Below are 24,138 nucleotides of genomic sequence, written 5' to 3'. Positions count from 1 at the left end.
ATTGTAGTTATCTCTGAAAATTGGAAAGTAAATGTTACTTAAATGCTGAAGATGAAAGTAAGGATGCAGATTAAAACCAAGCTGCTTATAAAAAAATATATAAATATAGTAAGATTATTTGGCCAGTGGATTCAAAATACTAACACATTGTCATTTATTTTTATCTACAGGCCCCAGTTTCTGAACACCCCAACTCTGTGAAAAAGCTTCCAGCCAAGCCATACCACAGAGATCATATGCCAGAACGACATGGAGTTCATCATAAACCAAGCCATATCTCAGGAAGCACTGTTAAGAGATCTCCTCCGTATTCCACTTATCAACACCGTGATGCACCACCCCCAAAGAAGCACAAAATTTCCCAAACATGTCGAGATGTGAGTTTAAGTGAGGCTGGAAAATATGGAACTCTAAACGATTACGCATTTTTTGATAAGGTATTTTTTGTAATTTGTGTATCTTAAAAAACAAAAATAATATATATATATATATATATATATATATATATATATATATATATATATATATACGCACCAGTGGATAGCTCCTCCTTATATAGGAAATTTACATATAATAGGTCCTCCAGTGTGGTAGGTCCTCCGTATACGGAGGACTTATCGCAATCATTATAAATGAAGTCTAAACGTCATTCTAAACCATTGAGCAAAATTTCAGATGGATGAGTTATTGCATGTTTTTGTACGTTTGAATACTTTAGTTCAATATGATCGCCACATTACTTGTTGTGTCGCCAGCGTCGGCGTATATTTCGTTATGTATATTCAAATTATAGTTTACCGACCTTAGTTCTTCCTATTTTTATATTACGGTGGTTTAGTCCTCCTCTGGAATAATGATTCGAAAACTACTTAATAGTCTTCCAATCTTTCTTTAATATTTAAAGTAATATAATATATATATTTTAAACGAATATACATTATATTGTAAACGAATCTGATTATATTAAAGGGCTATATATATATTATTGATAATTATGACATTATTTATATTTAAAAACAAATAATAAAAATATGAACAAAACTGAATATATAAACACAAATAAAAATACTTAACGAAAACTCAGAATATATTGCAAAAACTGAATTTCGAAAAAAACTTGGACATTTAACACTTTTTATATTCATTTTGAACGAAGACCTTTATTTTGAGCCAATTTTTATTTTTTAATATATCAGGATTTTTTAAAATCAGATCTTCACATTCCGATTTTTATTTTTTAATATATCAGGATTTTTTAAAATCAGATCTTCACATTCCGGTTTTTTGGGGGGCCTCTTTTGTTTAATGTGGGTTTTAAAATACATTTTGACTACTTTCTTCTGATTTTCTGTCCACGGAACTAAAACCCTTTTGTATTTTTTGCCTTCATATCAATTATTCCCTTTTTTCATTATTACAACTTTTTGGACCTTTTGATTCAATAACATCATTGGTTTCATTTTTTTGTTCCCCAAATACCTCGTTATTATGTCCATCATCATCTTACATAATGTCTTCTTCCAAATTTATCTCTATTTCTTCTAAACTTTTTCCCTTGAATTGACCTGCTTTACCTTTCTTCATTAACAGGAGCAACTTAGAGATATTTACAGTTTGATAAATGTCATCGGGGAGTCTATATGAAGATCGATGAATTCCTAATGTGTGCCCCATAAATGAAGCCAGTTACTCCATGTCATTTTCCGACATGGTAAACAACTGGGTTAGCGTTGCTAGATGTTTTCTCAGCCTTGTACATGTAAGAGCACTAGGATTTTTAACTCCGCATAATTTAGCATATTTTGACATTACTTCATACCCTCGAATTAGTTTATCAAATTTTGGATTAACAAAAAGGTAAATACTAGGTGTTTTTAAAAGTAAATCTCTACATTTTGTAATCATTTCTAAGTGTTCTTGTACATCCTTACTTACTAGGAGGGGTACACCACGTCCACTTTTACCTTTTATTACTATTCTTCTAAAACTTTTCATTAAAATTCTTTCGGTTTCTGAAATTGTTTCAGAAAATTCTTCATAACATTGATTATCTTTAGCGCTAATGTAACTCTGTATGGTCATTCTTTCTAATTCACCAGGGCGCCTTCTATTTAATAAGATTAGACGGCAATATATAGTTTCTAACAGAAACATGTAAGGACTAATATCATTATTATTTTTCTGTAATTTATTACAAGATTCATTTGCCCTTCGCACGAGATAGTTTTTCAATAGCTTAAGGTCACTTGCTAGTGGTATTAACGTCACTTTGTTCCATTTTTTCATGTCTAAATCATTTGCAGCTTGACTGGAAATATCATATTTCCAATTTCCTTCTATTATTTGTATTAAAGATTTTAAGTCAGCTTTAGCGCTGGCACTTTTAACTGTAAACTCAGACTTTTTCGCATTAAGCATAAGTGCTATATCACAACACTGTTTTAATGTAGTGCCAATATTTTTAGCAAATGATGGAGCTTTAAAAGTTTTGCTCTCGTTATCATATTTTGAAACTATTTTAGTAGCAAAAACTAAAGAATCGTAATATTCTGGTTTCAATGAGTCAAAAAGCGTTTTGATTGAGGAACTATTTTTTCTTAGTTCGATAACAATTTTAGCTAATTCCCTCATTTTTCTAACTCGCTTTTCTAACTGGTTTTAAATTTGCAGAACCTAACAAATAGTTTCCCTTTTTTCTCAAAGCAAATAACAATTGCTTTCTCGTTTTACTTCTTGGAGGGTAAACCAAAATTTTTTTAACTTCTAATTTGCTTTGATGATTTCGTAGTATATGTCTAGGAAAATTTAATACAACTGATTCACAAAAGTAACAAAAAACAGATTTTTTTAAAGACTTCGTATTTATATTGCAAGTTTCTTCCACATGTTGATGGATATTTAGGCTGACAGAAGACTAAGGTGAATTAGATTGTTCCTAAAAAGTATGTGCTTTGAATTATATTGCTAAAATATTTGAAATAAACTTACCTCAATATTTAACTCATCTTTGTTAACTTGTTTTGGACAAAAGTGGGAATTATTTATTTCTGGAGAACCTGAAGACTTTTCCTAAAAACCCAATTAAAAAAATATTATATTTTTCCGTTATCCATTTCAATATTACAGAGTACACAACACATTTTATTCTTTTAAAAGTTTTATTGCACTTACTGAAGAATCATCGAAGGGAACATAATTGGAATCTAACATTTTATCAGAAGCTGGTGATGGAGTTTCTAAGTCTGGAGAATCTGTGTTATCTTTATCACTTTCTTCAGGTGTGAAGATACTGTCAGGTGAACAATAAAATTGAGTGGAACTTAAGGATATTTCCTAAAATTATTTTTCATAGTAAAAAGTGACTGAAGTAGGGAAATACAGTATGCGGTAAAATAAACAGTACTGAAATGAATATTGAAATGTATATGAATATCTATATATTTAGTATACATGATATAGCCTTACCAACATTATTCACGACGACGTTTCCGATAAAATAGATGTTAAAAATGCCCTCTGGCACTAAAAAAATTTAATTGGAGTTTGTTATTCCGGAATGTCAGACATTGTACAGATACATGTACGTATCATGTGGTGTTAGTTAGGTTAGGCCTGATAATTGCGATGGGTATGGAAAATCACTGAACAGTATTCGAAGAGACTCACTGACCGTGTGACAGATTGCCCGTCCTGCTAAAACTATTGTTGATTTTAAGCTTTTTGGACCGATTTCGCGACCTTTTCCGTATGATCGAAAATAGTACTCCACGATAAAAAAAATTTCTGCAAAACTGAGAACCATCCTGAAGCACCTAAAATCATCATGACATTCACATAAGTTATAACGTCGTTCAGAAATCACTTAATACGTTTCGGCGCATGACACATACTAATCTGAGGCATACGCATTTTAGTACTGTTTATTTTGCCGCATACCGTTCATATTTGAGAATAAAATGCTCTTAAATGTTAAACTTACGGAAGAAATGTCAGATGCATTTAGATATATTTGTAAAGTGTACAAAAATATCTGATGTGTAATGTGGAGAAGACAGAAAATATTATATTATTTTGCATAATGATCTAGTAGTTTTGTTCAATCCAACTACCTATTAAATTGAAACAATATTAAATTGTATTTATTACCCGTTCTGTAACAAAATAAAAATTATATAAGTACATACCTAGAGTTTCCAGTGCACTACACGTGTAATATGAATAAAGAATATTTTATCACTACAAAACAAAACGTTAGAAATCGTTAGGCTTACAGATTTTTCGCGCCAAATATACTCTAATATATTATTTGGTTTACGTATCCACCGTCGTTTAGTCTCTGATTTATATTTGGAGGAGCAAACCACTGTAATGTAGTTTTGACGTATATTTTGAATAGCAGAAAGATTTATTTTGTTAATTTAATATATATTGGAGGAGGTATGTATAGTAATTTTAGATGGAAGACCAATTGGTTTTAATTTGGTAATTGTATAAAAAATTATAATGTTTTTATTTTCGATACATTATAAGAATTGCAAAAAATTTGATATACACGAATAATATTTTAAAGATATTCACTCCTTCTAGAGGACGACTTATAACCGCATTTTGAAAAGAGGAGCTATAGTCGGGTCGTGTAAATATATATATATATATATATATATATATATATATATATATATATATATATATATATATATATATATATATATATATATATATATATATATACAGTAGAATAAGCGAAACTTAACCTTGGTGGTGGACAAAAATAGAAAAGAAATGATGTTGCAAACGATGTTGGAACCAATGCAATTGTTGCTTTGCATAATATTCACATAGTAGTCAATATATTATTATTATGCAATATTAATGGGTTTGTGGGTGGTTTATGCGTGTGTGTGCGTTGGTGCGTGTGTGTGTGTTGGTGTGTGTGCGTTGCTGTGTGTGTGTGTGTGTGTGTGTGTGTGTGTGTGTGTGTGTGTGTGTGTGTGTGTGTGTGTGTGTGTGTGTGTGTGTGTGTGTCGGTGTGTGTGTGTGTGTGTGTCGGTGTGTGTGTGTGTGTCGGTGTGTGTGTGTGTGTCGGTGTGTGTGTGTTCTGGCCAATGATACTTTTGTTCTCCAAAAAATATTTAACAATAAACAAGGTATTTTGCCTGCTAAAAACAACAATACGCCTTTGAATTCAACCTGATCAACAAAGATCTTATTCCTGAATAATTTCAATTCTCACATGATTTATTTTTGCCGGTAAAACAAATCACTCCGCCAATTTTATTTAATTTTTACAATTTTTTATGATTTTTTATAATTTTTTATGTTTTCTTTATTTATATTTTTTATATAATATATAGAAGAAAGAAAGAAATCTATAATTTTTTATGATTTTCTAAATTTTATATAATTTTATTTACGTGTATTTAAAGGAGGAAGGAACAATTAGAAAATCAACTGATGTTTAATTTCCATGTTAATTTCTAGGTTAACATAAGAATGTAATTGTCATTACAACCAATTGTGGCATAATCTCATAAAAAATATAATAACAAAATATTTTTTAAGGTTTCAATGACATATTGCCATTTTTCGTCTGTCCATATTTTGGATTTTGCTTATTGAATTATCCAATTCAATAACGCGTGCAAAGCGTTTGTACGGAACGTGATTCTTTTCGAAGTGTTGAAAGCATTCGTCCCATCGTTGATGTGGTTTTGTGTGATTTTCGTTCCAAGCTGTAATTTTATCACTGGTCACAAATTTCTTTACATATCCGAACTCATCAAATAATTCAACATTGTTTTCTTCTACGCTAATCCAATTATTCTCTGCCATGCGAGGTAGCGAGTGTAGCCCATTCAAATATGAGTACATTTTCAAACTGTGATTTCCACTGCTCGAGATAATCGATGCAAGTTTGATAAAATGGAAGAACTGTTTGCAACATTGTTTATCAATACCGAGGTCTACAGCTGACGACAGGAACTGTGAATCCACTCTTGTTTTCAACGACTGCAGGAAATCGTCCTGTGTCATTTCAATCGCAGCTACTTCTTCACCTTCAATTCTTAAGACAGTCCGATTGAAAATCTTAGCCTATAGAAAAAATATTGCAATTCAGGTTAGATTCAAATAGTCATGAAGTGATTAAAAGTAATTTTTGAACACGTTTCTTGAGATGGTTTTACATTATGCAATTTTCATGCTAGGCAAGAGCCAAGCAAGACACGATTATGCAACAGCGCATGCCTACGCGCTATTTTCATGCAATTCCTGTGCTATAGGAAAAATTAAAATGTGTTCAATTTTTCATACCATTTTGTTGCAAGTTGCTATCAAAAATTCATGTTGCCAATATAATAAAATTTATAGTTTAGAATAAAACTGAACATTATCACATATTATTGTGTAAGTTTATAATATTATTTATTGGATGTAATAATTTTTGGTTTATATTTTAACATATTTAATGCTGGACTGAAATTTCCAGATGGAATATCTAAAGTTAATGTTTTGGTATATTTATTTTGTTGGCAACAATGAAAGTGGTATCAAAAATTGCACAGAAATTTGGGCTGCTTGAAGTCTCCAGAAAATACGCCTTTAATTCATCATAAACTCGTAAGATTGATTGCACGCATGTGAACATTTCCAAAAAGCGAGTTTTCCCATAACCAAGAATTTTCTGGTATTCAACGTTTGCGGTTTCACAAAACTCTTTCAAATGTGTGACACGAATAGTGAAACGATAAGAATGTGAATAAATTTTCACCATAATTAATTCCACGTTAAATGGTAACATATTGCAGCCACATTGCAAAGTGTTGTGAATAATGTGAGCCTATAATAATGTTGTATATTCTTATAATGGTGATTAGATTGCTTCCATCAAGAGTTCCATATAGTGGAATTCTAGGGGTAGTTTACCCCCTGCATGTGGTTGATTAACTCGAACTCACTGGATACTCATAATTACTTTATTGGTTCTCTAAGTAAAATAATGACGGATGACAACACTAGCTTTGACTGTTCACTCTTAATTCTTAATAATTTACTTCCGTTATTTTACGGGTATTTAACTCACGTGCGTTTTGTTTATACATTCATGTTTTTAATATAATTTGTACACATTATTTAAGAAGCTTTTGATTATATTGCAAATTTCACTAGGTCAGCGCGTGTTCTAGTTACACCGATATTTTCAATGTCATAAACAAACAATCGCATTTAGCAATAAGCAATGAATGATAGGGAAAATAGACAGCAGAAGGGGTCCAGGGAGGAGAAGACACTCGTGGCTCCAAAACTTGCGGCAATGGTTCGGATTGTCATCTGCTGAACTATTCAGATCTGCCGTAAACAAAGTCAGAATAGCCATGTTGATTGCCAACGTTCGGAACGGACAAGGCACATGAAGAAGAAGAATGAATAATATTATTGAAAGGATTTTAAACTTTAAACTGAATTGGGTTACTTAGATCTGATTTCTGTATGCTTAATTAAATCCCGTTACAAGCCGCACAACCCGTTCCCATCAAATTTGGATTCACCTATGACTTTAGTTTGTAGTAAACATTATTTTGCCCACCTCGCTTTTTACCACCAAAATTAGTATTAGTATTATCGCCGCAGAATGAAACTAACTTTCTTGAGATGTTGTACTTTTCAAGAGTTTTCCTCAAGAGCTGCACAATAATATCAGATGTTTTCCCATCTTCAGCCGTAAAATTCAATATTTTCGTCTTCATGCCTTCTAATGGAACGAAATATCTCACCACAACCGTGAACATCTCTACGTTTCCATGGTTAGATACATCGGTAATTATACTGACGTATATTGCGTTGTTCATTGCATAAACCAATTGATTTTCGATGTACGGACCAAAGACATTTTTAACAATTATTGCCTCACATTTAGTACAAGCTGACTGAAATATGGTCAATTCAAAGCAATTCCGAAATATTTACGATGAGCAATCAGCTAAGCTAAAGTTTTCATTTTCCTTAATCATATGGTACGCCCAAACACCTTCCCGAGCTGCTGTCTCTAAATCAATATTACTCTATGTTGCTGTTGCCTTGAAAAATTCAGTCAATTTTTTGCTGCTTGCCGCGGAGCTAATACCTCTTTGGTGTTTTTCACTTTTGATGTGACTCATTACATCCGCTACATTGAGAGTGTTAGTAACTATAAATACTTAGGAACATGGATAACATCAGATGTAGACCAAACCAAAGAAATTAGGGCACGCATTGAAATAGCACGTGCATCATTCATTAAACTTAAAAAGTTTCTTTGTTATCGGAATATAAGGTTAGAACTACGCCTGAGAATGCTTCGATGTTACGTGTTCTCTACTCTTCTTTTTGGCTTGGAAGCGTGAACACTAAAACAAGTCTATCTGAATAAGTTGGCCGCCTTTGAATTTTGGTGTTACAGAAGAATTCTACGAATATCATGGATTCAAAGAATGTCAAACGTGGAAGTAACTAGAAGGATAGGAAATGAGGCGGAAATAATACTAACTATCAAAAGACGAAAATTGAGTACTTAGGACATGTGATGAGAGGGCAAAAATTCGCATTATTACAACTTATTATGTAAGTCAAAATCCGAGGAAAGCGAAATGTGGGAAGACGAAGAATATCCTGGCTTAAGAACTTAAAGGAATGGTGTGAATGCAGTAGTGCAGAACTTTTTAGAGCGGCAGTCAACAGAGTCCGCATAGCCATGATGATTTCCAACCTTCGATAGAAGATGGAACTTAAAGAAGAAGAAGACTACATCCGCTCTACCACTGTGGGCGATCGAAAATTCAGATCTACAAGTATCACATTTTACGTCTCTTACTTTTTTTTTCAAAAATGGGAATTCTTCTTGCAATGTTTTATTAAAAGTGCAATAGCGTTTTCTCTTTTTACTTTCTTGTTCTGGTTCCATATTAACAATAGAATGGAATGAAAAATGTAAGTCAACTAAACAATGCTTTGGACCTCCGTAACCTATTTGAGGCTTCAAACTAATTAGTGACAGAAAATAAATGTTTACATAAAATCATATTGCATATGGTTGACAAAACCAAAAAAAACATTTATCAGCAATCATTACATCGTTGAATGCGGCACATTTCGGTCGACATGATTGATATGTATACAATACATGAATTGTTATCGTTTTTGAATAATCTTTTCCGAAGAGGATAACTAAAATACAGAAACGAAAAAAAAATGCACAGTTTGAGTTTTCCTATAATATAATATCACGATAAAATGCATGCGTTTTGGATGTGGTATTAGTATTACACTCTAGAAATTTTCGACTTTTTTTCGTCCCAACAATTTAATTTGATGTGACTTAAAAGAATAACGTATTTAAAATTTCAAAATAGAATTTTACCAATAAGGTTTAAAATTCGGATGGCCCGGAAGCCTTGTCCGGGACGCCGGGACACGACTTCGTAATTCGGGCCATGTTCCGGATTTTTCTGGCTAGTTGGTCATACTACTCATAATACATATCTCCATTAAGTTTATTTTCGACTTTCTAATGATATTCTTATTCTAATGTTCTATCATCATCATTCTGGCTTTACAACCTTGCGTGGGTCCTAGCCTCCTCAAGATTTTTTCTCCAGTCGTCCCTATCTATCGCCTTCCTCCGACAATCACGTTTTTCCATATTTCTCATGTCTTCATCGATATTATCAAGGAACCTTGTTCTTCCTCTATTTGTACAATGATAGACCAATTGGTCTATAAAAGACCGTTTTTCTAGCTGGGCCATTTTATTCCATCCGCATTACATGCTCTATCCACCTCAGATGTTATATCTAAATATATTTTACGATATCTGGCTCCTGGTATATTCTATAAAGTTCGAAATTGTATCGTCTATTCTATCGTCTCTATTGACATTCACTGTTCCATAGATTCGCCTTAGTACTTCTATTCATGCCACAAAAAAGTTGATTTTTGTTGACCAGTGTAATTTTCGTCGAGACATTAACTATAAAAAATTTTAAAATTAATTATTTACCACACTTTAAATAATGGTATTCTTTGTAAATTACTTGTATTACTTCCAGAATTATCTAAATTAAAATCATATTGTAATTTACTATCGGCTAACGCAATGATTTTAAAATACCTGTGTTCAAAATTAACATAACTATTTATTTGAATTGTTGTAACATTTCAATTTTTAACTGAATTTTTGCGAACGTATGCGCCCAATGAGCGTTTTTTATCCGAACCTCTTTGTTTGACGAAATCAAAAAGTGGACTGAAGACCAATCAACTCTTGGGGCTAGGAAGCAACTCGTTTGCGCGTAGGCAAGGCCGTCCTAGTACGTTACAGATAAAATTGCAGCGAGAACAGACTTCATTGTTTAATTTATCCATTAGACTTACGTAAAAGTCATCTGCACTTACCTGGTAAATAGTTATACTGTTATTCTATTATAATTGTTGGACAAGAAAATAATGTTAATCATTTGTCCATATTTTCCATGAATCTTTCTAGCTTTATTGGTATAATATTCTGTTGTCTTGTAATGGAAATGGTTTCTGTTACAAATCGTTTTCATTTTTTTTTTTTCAAAAAATCAAAAATTATTAGTGATCTTAACCTGAATATGTTTATAATTGATTGTGGGTAGAATTACCAATTTTACAGCCGACTTCCTCGGTCTCGATCGTATAGGCATTAAGCAATGTTTTGAGTGAAATTTTAAGAGATGGTGTACCCTCGGATTGATATCAAATCTGTTTTTCTGTTCTTTGTAGTTAATTATACATGTTTCTCTGACCTGCTATTAACTCGCTAATATTGGTATATTCCTATTGTTGACTTCCTCTTTCCGTATTAGTCACCAGAGCCTGCTACATTCTCTTCTCAGAGGGTTGCTTTCCTTTTTGCTGTCCGTTTTTTCTTGGCTATTGATACATCTTTCTATTGCATTCTATGCTCATTATGCCAGGCATGTTCTTGGATACATGGGATCTGTCAAAGTCTTTGTTTTATGTATGATTCATGCTAATTTAAACTAACATTTGGTGGTCTTAAAGTTTATTCCAGATATAAATTGTTAAATTCACAAGGTATTTTATAGATGTATGTCTTTGATCTCCCCTATGTGTTGTAGGGTGTAGTTTTGGAAAGAATAAATCTCAGTGTGTTGTGTTGTTTTAAATGTTATAATGTATTTATTTCCTACTCTTTTTAAAATTTTCTGATTAACCTTTTTACAGATAGTGCTGTTATGTTCAAATCCCTTCTTGTGGGGATTTCTGGATCGTTTTTTGTTGTTCCCTTTCTTCAATTTCGTGGAATTTCTTGTTTATAGATGACAATGGACAAATAATTTGTTGTTAAAATATTTGTTAGCCGGTTTTTTATTCGTGAAATGCATTTTTGTTGAAGCAGGTGTTTTTTGTCTCTATCATATAGTGATGATGATTTCCTTTTTATATTTATTTTGTGATTTGAGTGATAATTTAAATATCTATTGGTGTATGTTGCTGTTTTCTGTTGACTAAGTTACATATCTCGTACAGTTGAAAGCTATCGTCCCATAGCACTTCTCAGCTGCTGCTATAAACTGTTGGAACGACTTATTTTAAATATAACAGGCCCACAAATTCTTGAAGATATCCCACTCGAACATATCTCTTGAAAACATCTAACTACACATAGATGCAGGTTTCCATAAGCAACAAAAGACAGCTGTAGTTTTTGTAGATGTGATAGCTACCTACGACACAGTATGGAAGGAGGGACTCCTATATGAGTTGACCAAACTAATGTCATGCTAAAGAACATTGAAACTAATAAACAACACACATATATATATATATATATATATATATATATATATATATATATATATATATATATGAAAATTACTGAGTTCTCGGGAAGAACCGCGTTGAGAATTTAAAAGTCCTCCTGCCTACTCCTCAGTGTCACTCGACACTGAGTAGTAGGCAGATTGAGACCTCAGTGCCGAGAGACAGTTCTTGCAATATAGAACACGATACTGGTACGTTTCGAGTGAGGGGAGTAGGCAGATTGAGACCCCGAACTCGAACCGAACCGTATCACTCTTGATAATGGCTCCAAAATGGGTGCCGAAACTTCGAGTTTTAAATTCTCAACGCGGTTCTTCCCGAGAACTCAGTAATTTTCATTTATCTGACCGCGGAAACTTATCCGAACATATATATATATATACAGTAAAACCTCCCTTAACCGAAACCTTTTTAACTGAAACATCGTTTAACCGAAACGGCTGACATTTTCAATAATTTCGTCAATAATAAGTAAATTTTTATCGCAAAACGTAACAATTCCATTAATTTCCCTCAGCGATTGCTGCCTATGTGTGTTGGGAAATCAAAAAAACCAAGAGCTCTAAAACATATTTCCGAAAAAGCACTTCCAGTTTTTTATAGAAGCCAAAAAAGCTCATAAATGTCGACCACTTTATTTTCAGAATGGTTCGAAAATGAATTCGTCCCAAGTGTAAAATCCTTTTTTAAATCAAAAAACCTTCCCGTAAATGAATTGTTGCTTGTTGACAATACACCAACTCACCCCCAAAATATACAAAATAGTGACAGTTGTCAGATTTTTGCCACCGAATGTCACGAGCTGCTGAGAATTCAGCCGTTAGACCAGGGGGTAATAGAGACATTCAAGAGACATTATAGTATTTTTTAATACCAATACTTTGACCAAGAATACTGTAAAACACAATGTTATTTTTAACCGAAATTTTTGTTATCCGAAACGGCCTCCCCCCCAATTATTTCGGTTAACAGAGGTTTTACTGTATATATATATATATATATATATATATATATATATATATAAACTAAGGAACACTTGAAAATCTATCTAAAAGACCCAAACGGTCAGATACTAAATCATCCAGTACAAAATTAACTAGGATGGGAGAGATTGAGGAACCCATAGGTGTCCCAAAAATTTGAAGATAATATTTGTCATCAAAGACCAAAAAATTAGTGTCAAATACTAATTACAACAGTTCTGCAAATACATCCCAGGGAACAGGACAGTTAGGTTGGATAGAATTCCAATGATTTCTTAAGGAAGTCATGACACTAGAAAAAGGTAAATTAGTGAAAAGGAATACAACATCAAAACTCACTAAAATGTAACCTTGAGGAAGTTCAAAGTTATTAATAAATTCACTAAAGTGAAAAGAATCAACAATGTTAAAGTTGTTATTATAATTATAAGATTTAGATAGTATATCAATTAAAAATTTTGAAATATTAATATTAAGTGAATTAATGGAGGAGACAATCGGCCTCATGCTCAATGTGGGCTTATGTATTTTCGGTACACAATAAAATCTGGGAGCATATCCATCATAATTATGTAAATATTTTGCAAGTGGTTGATCTATGGTCTTTAAATTTTTTAAATGAGTAATGAATTTATTTATTTTATTAGTGAATGTAGAGCAAGGATTGGTAGAGAGAAGTTGATAGTATCTATCATCATCTAACAACGATTGACTGAGACTGAGATATTGATCTCTGTCCATGAGGACAGTGGAATTCCAATCTAAATCTTATAATTATAATAACAACTTTAACATTGTTGATTCTTTTCACTTTAGTGAATTTATTAATAACTTTGAACTTCCTCAAGGTTACATTTTAGTGGGTTTTGATGTTGTATCCCTTTTCACTAATTTACCTTTTTCTAGTGTCATGACTTCCTTAAGATATCATTGGAATTATATCCAACCTAACTGTCCTGTTCCCTGGGATGTATTTGCAGAACTGTTGCAATTAGTATTTGACACTAATTTTTTGGTCTTTGATAACAAATATTATCTTCAAATTTTTGGGACACCTATGGGTTCCTCAATCTCTCCCATCCTAGTTAATTTTGTACTGGATGATTTAGTATCGGATAGATTTATATGACCGTTTGGGTCTTTTAGATTTCCAAATCCCTTTTATTAAGCGGTATGTTGATGACCTATTATTAGCCTTACCTCCAGACAAGATACAGGCCACCTTGTCTTTGTTCAACGAGTTTGATCCTCACTTACAGTTCACTGCTGAACTTGAGAACCCTACCTCTAATAGTATTCCCTTCTTAGACATGCGTGTCATTAGAATGGGAGATAACACCTTAACCACAAGTTGGTATAGGAAACCAATGGCCTCTAATAGGTTTCTCAACTACCATTCTTGTCATCCCTACAAATGTAAATTAAACCTAGTTAAAGCTTTGAGCTGTAGGCTAAATAGACTGACACATCCGGTTAATCAAATGGAATCCCTCCAATTACTTAAAAATATTCTAATTGAGAATTCATATCCTTCATCCCTCATTAATAAATACCTTTATACACAGAGTTATGGTTCCTCTTTAAATGACATGCCCAATGGTGACCAACTCAGAATAATATCAAATAATTCAATTAATAACACTGTTCTGCCTAATACTGTACTTGGGACTCCAACCACCCATTACTCATCTTTACCTTATTTTCCTCAAGTTACTGAAAAACTTATTAAACTGTACAAACAGAAAAATGTACCCGTTAAAATTGCAGTTAAAAATGCTAAGACTGTCAAGAATTTGTTTTCTAAAACTAAAACACCCTTGTCCCTTCTGAAACAAGTAAATGTCATCTATCACATACCTTGTGCTGAGTGTGACTCATGCTACATCGGGCAGACAGGGAGATCACTGAGAGGGCGTCTTACGACTCACCGCAGTGATATCAACTTCTCTAAGCATACTTGTGCTCTTGCCCAGCATGCTATTGACACTAAACACAAAGTTGACTTTAATGAAGTTAAGATTCTTGGCAATGAACGCAATATCGTTAAAAGACAGTTTTTGGAAATGTGTTCAATACTTAAACACCCTAACGCTCTCAATAAGAGAAGGGACATTAGTAACTTGAGCCAAATTTATCATGCATTAATATTGGAGAATTAGGCTTAATATGTTGTTTATCTAATAAATTGGGTGGTTAGGTGTGATAATTTAGGATTGAAGCTGTAAATGAATCGAATAAACCCCTCTAATGAATTGTCTCCACTCTGATAAAGGCTGTCACCATTTTAGAAGATGTCTGTTTCAATCTCCTTATCAATGCCTCCACAATTCTTAGGGGATACTTATCCCTGCGAGCGGGGCAAGGCTTACTGGTTCCACTAGGCTGGACTGACTGGTTCCGCCCTCGCGGATTTACTAGAGGGTAAGGAAATTTTTTGGAAAGAAGGGAATTAAGGACTTCTCGGTCTCAGGTCCTGCAAAGAGTGAGAGGCTATGGGCTTACGTTAGAAGCCGGAGCACTGCATAAGCGAAATGTGTATCTCTTCTAGTCTCGACCTGTAACGGCTAGGAATAACAAAAACAAATTTCGAGTTTACAATGTATTAACTAGACTGTACACTACAAAATATCAGTTATGACCAAAAATGTTCGATCAGGCGCGAAGGGAGACGAGAAGAGACAAGCAAGGAATTAAAGGTCGGACAATTCCGTGTCATTAGATATATCTTGGGTTAGTATATAGATCTTAGTTACCTTCGCGTATCTAGGCTCTAGCTAGTGAATACGCCTCCAGTCCTACAGGGATTTGAGATTGCGAACCTTCGAATCTCCAGTTGCCGACACTTATACGTCACACTATCCCGTCGAGTTAAATAGTGCGTCCACTGGCTGCATATCGTCCGATCTCCACACTATGACGTGGAGCGTCTAGAGTGCCAACTTCCCACTAGTCCGCCCCTCGCGTGGGGCCCTCTCAGGCGCCGCGCTATTACTGAACGCTGGCCCGCTTCGTTCCGTTTTTATCTATTGCCAACTCGTACCTTCGATTATGCCATCTATTCCATGTGTTAAACTGGATCACGCTATGTAAAACTTCTTAGTCAGCTCAATTCTTATCACTTGTTTAACAATTCGTACCTTGTATTAATTTCCAACAAAGTCTCTCAAGTGTCGTAATTTTTTAAACATTCAGGCTTGTGTTAAACTGGGTCAATTGTTTTGTTTTTAATTTGAAATGTATACGTTAAACTGTGTCGAATTTATTCTTTATTTATTTGGAATATATAATAATTACTTAAATAATTATTTCTCTTTACTAGGCTAATTGTCCCTTAATTTTTCCTTCTTTATTTCCTTGCTATGTTTCCATTACATTTACTTTAAAAATTTGTCCCTTAAGGTGTAGTTTCTATCATATTTTCATATAAATAATTTCAAATAAAATAAAATAATTTCTTACTTTACTTACTTAGATTTATTCAACTTACATTTTATTGATTATTTTGTCAATGTTACTTTTACATATTTAAATAATTGTTTCTGTTCAAATAATTTAATAAAATTTAATAATAAAATAGATTCATAGAATCTATATTATTCTCAGTTCCAAATGTATGAACCTTGGACTGATGGAGGTTGAATCAATCTTCACCTGTTGCTGGTTATTCTGGCACATTAACTTTTAAAAAAAATGCCTTGTTGTTCTGTCAAAATTGTTTGACCTCAAGGTTACTGTCTTTTCTCGTTCGGCGTGGTACCTAGATTCCTGTCGCATTTCACCGACAGCGACTGAGAAGCTTAAGAGTGGTAACTTCATTATATATTTTTTTAAATATCTATAATTCAATTTTTAATAATGTTACCTAAAGTTAAGATCAAATTTAAATAATAATATACTGTTGGAAATGCATCATATGATCTTTTTGGTTCTCTATAAATTAATGTTTTTTACTTAAGTTTTTTCACATATTTTTTTATATACATGTACTATTACCACATGTCTTTTGCCGTGCTAAGTTGAGTTAATTTGTAAACTGTATTCAGTTCAATTAATTGTCTATACAACATAATTTTTAATGTCCAGTATCATAAGCTTGTTTACACATTTTATATCTTTGACTGCTATATATCTTTTTGAGGTAACCAACTTATAATAACTTTTCCATGGATGTTTGGTTTTTCATATTGTTCTTTTTAGATGAACTGATGATGCTTCTTTATTAAGAAGCGAAACGTCTTCAATAAATAGATGAAGTAGCCACCTTCTTTGTCTTTTATTTCTCCACTTTGACAGAAAAACCCACCACTCTTCGAGTGTTCCTTAGTTTATATTGGATTGACAGTCGTACTCCTTTTCTCGGTAGATATATATATATATATATATATATATATATATATATATATATATATATATATATATATATATACATCTCTAGTACAAAACCAGGCCAATCGGTCCTACGTATCATCCCGGGCCACCACTTTCTAATATAGATAGACAAAAAATTGCGGTGTATAAATATTCAAATGAGGTATGTTGCACATGGAAATCATAATATACAATTAATTTTTTCATCCATAAAAGTTTTGTATATCGACCTAAAAATAGAGACCATCTCAGTCCAATTGACTTTCCTTACAAAGTCAGACCAGGGTATACAAAATTTTGTATCCAATAGTATAAACCCAGGCCACGGCTGTGTTGCCAAACTTATTTTATCGACTTCGTATAACAAAAAACCTGTGTATTGATTACTGTGTTAATATAAAAAAGAATATGATGAGTGCAATGTTCATAAGAGAATTTATAGAGTTTTGGTATGTCCTCCTTCTCTATCTTTTCTCCTTCGTAAGGATGTAGTGGCGTAATGTAATTTGTTTGTCTATTTCTGTCCAATTATCTCTCTTCTCTGCGTGTTGTTCTGCTTCGGAGGGTGAGTAATCAGTCGTTACTCAGTCATTACAGTATATTTTGGTTGATAGTGGTAGTCTAGTTTTTATATTAAGTTCTGCTAGTATTTAATTATTTGTGCGATGCGCGGTACATAGTATGCGCAACATTCTACGGTAGACCCACATTGCAAACGTCATTATATGCTTTGAATCTGCTTTTTTGATGGTCCAAGTATCTGAAGCGTAGGTGGCGATAGGAAATATTAATGCTCGAGAAAGGCGTAATTTTGTGTTTTTTATAATGTCAGTGTTCTTCCGTATCTTTGTGAGTTTGGTTCTTGCCGATCTGGCCATTGTGATGCGTCTACGGATCTCGTCTTCGCATCCTCCACTTGCTTTATAATAAATATAATATAATAAACCATATTATTGACTCTTACATCAGCGGTGTTATTTAGATTAAGTTTGTGTAATAAATATATTAAGTTTCTTTACGTACATGCATTTCTCTAAGTACATGCCACATTTTATCTCATTTTACGTTATCGAAGGCCTTGGAGTAGTCAATAAAGCACAAATATGTTTCTATGTTAAACTCTCGAGATTTTCCGATAATTTAACGAATATTAAGAGTGTGTTCTCTTGTTCCTCTACCTTGGACGAATCCGCATGTTTCTTGGGGAATATGTGGTAAAAGAATTGATTTTAGTCATTTATTGATGACGGTTAGAAGTACTTTGTTCGCATGAGACATCAATGCTACTGTACGGTAATTACTGTAGTCTGTCGGAGAACCTTTTTATATATGGGAATAAACGTGAGTTTACTCCAGTCATTTGACCACTTTCCGGTATTCCAGATCTCACTGCAAATTCTAAGCATTACTTCCGTCCCTAATTCTCCCATTTCTGTGAGTGTTTCAGCTTTTATTCCATCTTCCCCTTCTGCTTTTTTTAAATTTTAGCTTTTTTATTGCCGCCTCAATTTCTGATTTTAATATATTTTAGGTTTTTTTTAACTTCAATTTCCTAAATTTACAAAAATTGCTTTCAGTTTCCTATTCTAATACTAAAATATTATTTAAAGTGGGTACATTTAAAAGGTCAGTAGGAATTAAAACCAAAATTATGTATTTATTTCAAAAGTCAGAAACATAACTAAATTAAAATTATAATTCTAAAATAAATGTTAACTTTTAGAATATTTAAAGATATTTAAGTCATATTGTATAATGCATACTGTCCACATAAAATATACAATATTTATGTGGGTTGATTTAAATTACCCTTATACATGTTGAAAACAACGGCCTTAATGGTGGTCCATTCCATTTTTCGAAATTCTTCGGATTGCTGCTCTTGAAATGCTTCAACTTTAAATTTTTTAGGGGGTCTTTTTTCCTTAATATTATTTTTAAAATTTTGTGCAATCAGTCTTTTTTGTTCAATGCTCCATTTATGTCTGACAATTGGGATTTTTCTACAATTCATTTTACTACTTGTACTGGGTACCTGTATTGTCGTGCTAGTAATATCATCACTGTCATCGTTTCTAATGTAAGTGTGTTTTTAATGTATGCCCCATAAACTGAGACAGCTGTTCCAGTTCTTTCTCATCAAAATGTAGTAGTTGGGTTATAGTTGCTAGGTATTTTCTTAATTTAGTTGCACTAATTGATTTCGGGTTATCTGTGCCACATTTTTCAGCATATTTGTATAAAATTTTGGTGCCATCTAAAAATCCTTGCCCAGCCGAATAAAAAATATATTTATTCTGGTTTGCAAATTGGTCTCGTAGGGAAGTAAAGTAGTCGAAATGCTTTTTCATCTCTGGGGACAACAATATTGGTACACCCCTACCTCGCTTTCCTCGTATAACAATGCGATAATAAGAATTCAACAAAATTCTTTCAGACTCTGCTAGGCAATTTTCAAACTCGGTGTTGAAAGATTATTATAAGATTAATTGCAAGGTACTTGTCAACATTCATTTGAGCTACCTCTGCATGTCGGCGCCTGTTCAATTGTATAATTTGCGCATATACTATTTCTTTAAGTAAATTATATGATCAATTAAGATGATTATATTTGTATTGTCATTCTGTAAATCAAGAAAAGCTCGATCAGTCCATTCTTTCAAAAATTGGTTAATATTTTTTATATCGTTCGTTAATGGTATTAAACCATTTTTATTCCACTTGTTCTCATTCAGATTTAATCCTGCTTGAGCGGAAATTTCGTCAGACCATTGCGATTCAATTATTTTTTTTAGTATTTTTAAATCTTTTCTCTGATCGTTGGTATTTTCTATTTGAATATGATGGATGTAGGCTAAATCGCAAATTTTCTTAAGCAGGGTACCAAAAGTCATTGCAACTGTGGGAGATTCATGTTTGTCAAGATCAGCATTGTATCGAGCAATATGGTTGACAAGCGACGCATGTTTTGACAGACTAAGTCAAAATTTCCCTTAGTTTTTCTGCCTTTCATATTAGAATATGCATATTGACAAATTAAAAAGTCACGCTGTGCGGTTAAGTTCGTTTTGTCTGCACGCATTCGAGGAAATAGTTCTTTAACTAATAACTTGTCATGCTTAAACAACGTACTCACCAGTAGTGCACTTTGGCCATCACTTTGTGATGTTTGTCTCTTTTGTTTAGTACTTATTTCCCTATTTTCTGGACATTTCTTTGTGTGTTTAAAGAGAGATTTTCGTTTATAAAAACCGAAGCAATAGGTGCAGGGCAGGAAGCTGTCTCTTAGAGACGTGTCACTTTGTACCAATCGTTTTACGCGTCTTACAACATTAGTTATTCTATTTCTCAAGAAGTCTCCTTTTTTACGTAACATTTTTTAACATTAATTTCATTAAAATGCCAGTGAAAATATGTCTAGAAAAATGGTCCACGTCTTTTTCGCAATAGAAACAAAATGTGAATTTGTCATAATAACTTGCATCCGTAACTTTTTCGACTCCATCAGCCTCTTCATTTTCCTAAAAAAAAGTTATGTTGACACTGTCTTTTTATTTTAAAATTACAAATTAAACAAATTTAGTTTGAAACTTACTTTGTCATAGATAGTATTATTTCCTGCATCTACTTTCGTAATACTTCCCTATAATAAACAAAAAATCACGATTATTGAATACCAAAAAATATGGTTAGGTTGAAATGTTTCCTTGATTCTGAAAAGAGAGGTGCCTCACCTTTTTGTTTGAAACTAATGAATTGGAAATTATATTAGATTGACATGGAACAGTCTCAATGGGATCTTGATGCAAATGTTCATTTTTGCCTGTTTTTTCGTTATAAAACATAAAAACTTAGGCAAATCTGCTAAATAATTTTAAAATAATTTCAAATTACCATATTTTTTAATGTAAATATATTTGGTTGAATTTGTATAATCGCAGATGACGCTGAACAATTTGTTTTAGAAAATTCTGTATCCAACTTGGTGTCCTAAAAGGAAAATATTTAAAGCAGACTGTAAAAATTTATTGATAAATTAAGAATACCTCTGAACATATTGAAGGGCTACATATTGTATTATCTAAATCCTTTCCAAAAACAAGCAAGACAGTAACAATCCCTGTACTAACAGAGCTATTTAATAGATGTCTCCATAATAGAAAGATCCCTAAAGACTGGAACGAGAGTCTAGTAATACTCTTACACAAAAAAGGGGACAAATGTGATCTACAGAATTATAGACCTATATCGTTGCTCAGTAAAGTGTACAAACTATTTATGAAAATTATTAACAACCGGTTAACCTACAAAATGGACAATTACCAATCGGTTGAACAGGCTGGCTTCCGCAAAGGATATAGTACATCAGACCATCTGCTGACAACGAGAACATTGATAGAGAAGGCAAATGAATACCAACTACCCGTATTTCTTGCCTTCGTCGACTATGAAAAGGCGTTTGATAGTATCGAGATGTGGGCCATAGAACAAGCTATTAATAATTGTAGAATAGATTCGAGATATAGGCAACTAATACATAATATATATGGAAATGCAACTATGATAGTACAACTAGACGAAAATACAAATCCCATCCCCATTAAGAGAGGAGTGAGACAAGGAGACGTAATATCGCCAAAGCTTTTCAACCTAGCCCTAGAAGACGTCTTCAAAACTACAAATTGGTCAACCTATGGCATTAACGTTAATGGCAACAAGTTAAACCACCTCAGATTCGCTGACGACATAGTGATTATAGCGAGAACATTCGAGGAACTGCAAATTATGATGGGGGAACTAGCAGCCAGCTCCCAATACGTCGGCCTAAAAATGAATATAAAAAAACAAAAATAATGACAAACACAGATGACCCCAGACGTATAACTATAAATGGCAGTGAGATAGAACAAATCCAGGAATATATCTATCTAGGCCAAATCCTGAGACTTGACAAAGAGAACCAAAGTGCGGAAATTACTAGAAGAGCAAGACTGGCATGGGCAGGATTTGGAAAACTTAGTTGGATACTTAAGAACCGCAAAATACCCCAATACTTGAGGAGCAAAGTGTTCAACCAATGCATCCTTCCTATCATGACATATGGATGTCAAACCTGGACCCTAACTAAGGCAAACATGAATAAACTAGCCACAACAAAAAGAACAATAGAAAGAGCAATGTTAGGTATACGACTGTCAGATAAAAAGAGGAACGACTGGGTAAGATCTAAAACAAAAGTCGAGGACATAGCAACAAAAATTGCCAAACTTAAATGGAGCTTCACGGGCCACACTGCTAGACAAAAAGACCGACGTTGGAATACTACAATACAACATTGGAGACCTTACGAAAGTAAACGACCAAGAGGAAGACCACAGATGAGATGGATTGATGATATTAAAAGAATAGCCGGAACAAATTGGAAATATGTTGCTCAGGATAGAGACCGATGGAAGGAGTTGGGAGAGGCCTATGTCCAAACATGGACGACAGAAGGCTAAGAAGAAAGAAAAGAAGAAAGAAATCCTTTCCAAAGTTATCATCATCATCATGTTTCCTTTTTTGTCCAAAAATGGCCTAGATTAAACAGATAAAAATTAATAGAAATATATTTTCGGTTCGTTATTGAACTCTTTATAATAAAATAAATTATATAATATAGTATAATTATATAAGAAAGAAGAAATTATAAAGAAATAGTTTGCAAGATTAATATGTACAGGGTTTTCAACTATAATGGATCCCCTCTTAATTTTTTATTTGACATAGTGCAAAAAATAAAAAATAGCCAAATAGCCAAATAAATAATCGTTTCTTTTTCATATACATATAATAGTAGTATAGTAGTACACATAACCGTAGATTTTACGGAAAAATTATTAAGGAAAAGTTAGAAACTGAAATAAGAGGAAAAATTGGAGAAGACCAAGCATGGTTCACAGTAAAATCATGCCTAGAGCATACTTACACATTGGAACAACTAATAAAGAAAAAAATGGCAAAAGGTAGACCAGTCCATCTGGATTTGGTCGATCTAAAGAAAGCGTGTGACTCAATACCTAGAATTAAATTATGGGAAGCAATGAATGATCTCGGAATCTCTCAAATACTAATAGAAGCAGTTAAAGCACTATACAAAGAAAACAAAGTAGCTATTAAATGTGGAATTAAAGTGTCTAATCCATTTAAGACTACAAAATGACTTCTACAAGGCTGTGCTTCGTCCCTCACTCTGTTTAAAAATTTCAAATTCTAAATGCACCTGTTTACGGAGCAATTATTATTTATGTAATACCACTTTTCAACCTTTAAAAAAATATCTGGCAAAATATTGAATTTAGATATGGGGAACCTTGAACAAAATACCTTAATAAAGGAAAAATTTAAAAAATAAGTAAAAAGGGTAGCATTTTATTTGATATAGTGAAAATGGAATCTACTTCAGGTATTTCCAGAAGAATAATAATTTTAAAAATAAGGTCCATTAGCAAATTTTGTAAAAATAAGTAATATTCCATTCTCGAGATATTTCTAAAGCACGGGCTAAAAAATTATAATTATACTACGTCAGATGAAATATAACTAATTTTATACTTACCGTTATTTTGTTTCATAAGGGATAACCTCAATACATTATTTGCTCTCTGCGACATGGCTAGGATTTGCACCGCACTTACACTGACGTAATGCGTTCAGTTTCAGTTGCCTGGTAAAACATTGAAAACTCGATCGGGAATAACAGAATAGCAGTGTTGCCAATTTTACTGGCCCGGATTTGTCAATTGAAATACCTATACAAATTCGTTAAAATCAGCGCTCCAAGCGGTCATTTTGAACATTACAAAATGACTATTGATACATATACAGACCACAGTAAAATTTGAAATAACTATACTGAGACAGGTTAGACAACCTTGCTGTGGATTCGCCAGATTCTGTG

At 33.0% G+C, this 24,138-nt stretch overlaps 1 protein-coding gene across 3 annotated transcripts in view; it reads left to right on the top strand.

The window, feature by feature from the left end:
* Sin3A (SIN3 transcription regulator family member A) overlaps nt 1-24,138 on the top strand; it is a 319,966-nt gene that overhangs the window by 68,826 nt on the left and 227,002 nt on the right. For all 3 annotated transcript variants that reach the window (XM_072537654.1, XM_072537655.1, XM_072537656.1), the window contains exon 4: nt 171-437. In XM_072537654.1, the coding sequence (XP_072393755.1) occupies nt 171-437 (267 nt within the window). The remainder of the gene's footprint in view (nt 1-170; nt 438-24,138) is intronic.

Source organism: Diabrotica undecimpunctata, chromosome 7 (genome assembly GCF_040954645.1).
Source record: "Diabrotica undecimpunctata isolate CICGRU chromosome 7, icDiaUnde3, whole genome shotgun sequence".
Classification (NCBI taxonomy): domain Eukaryota; kingdom Metazoa; phylum Arthropoda; class Insecta; order Coleoptera; family Chrysomelidae; genus Diabrotica; species Diabrotica undecimpunctata.
Note: the sequence above shows the minus strand (reverse complement) of the source record. Positions and strands in the feature narration are given on the sequence as shown.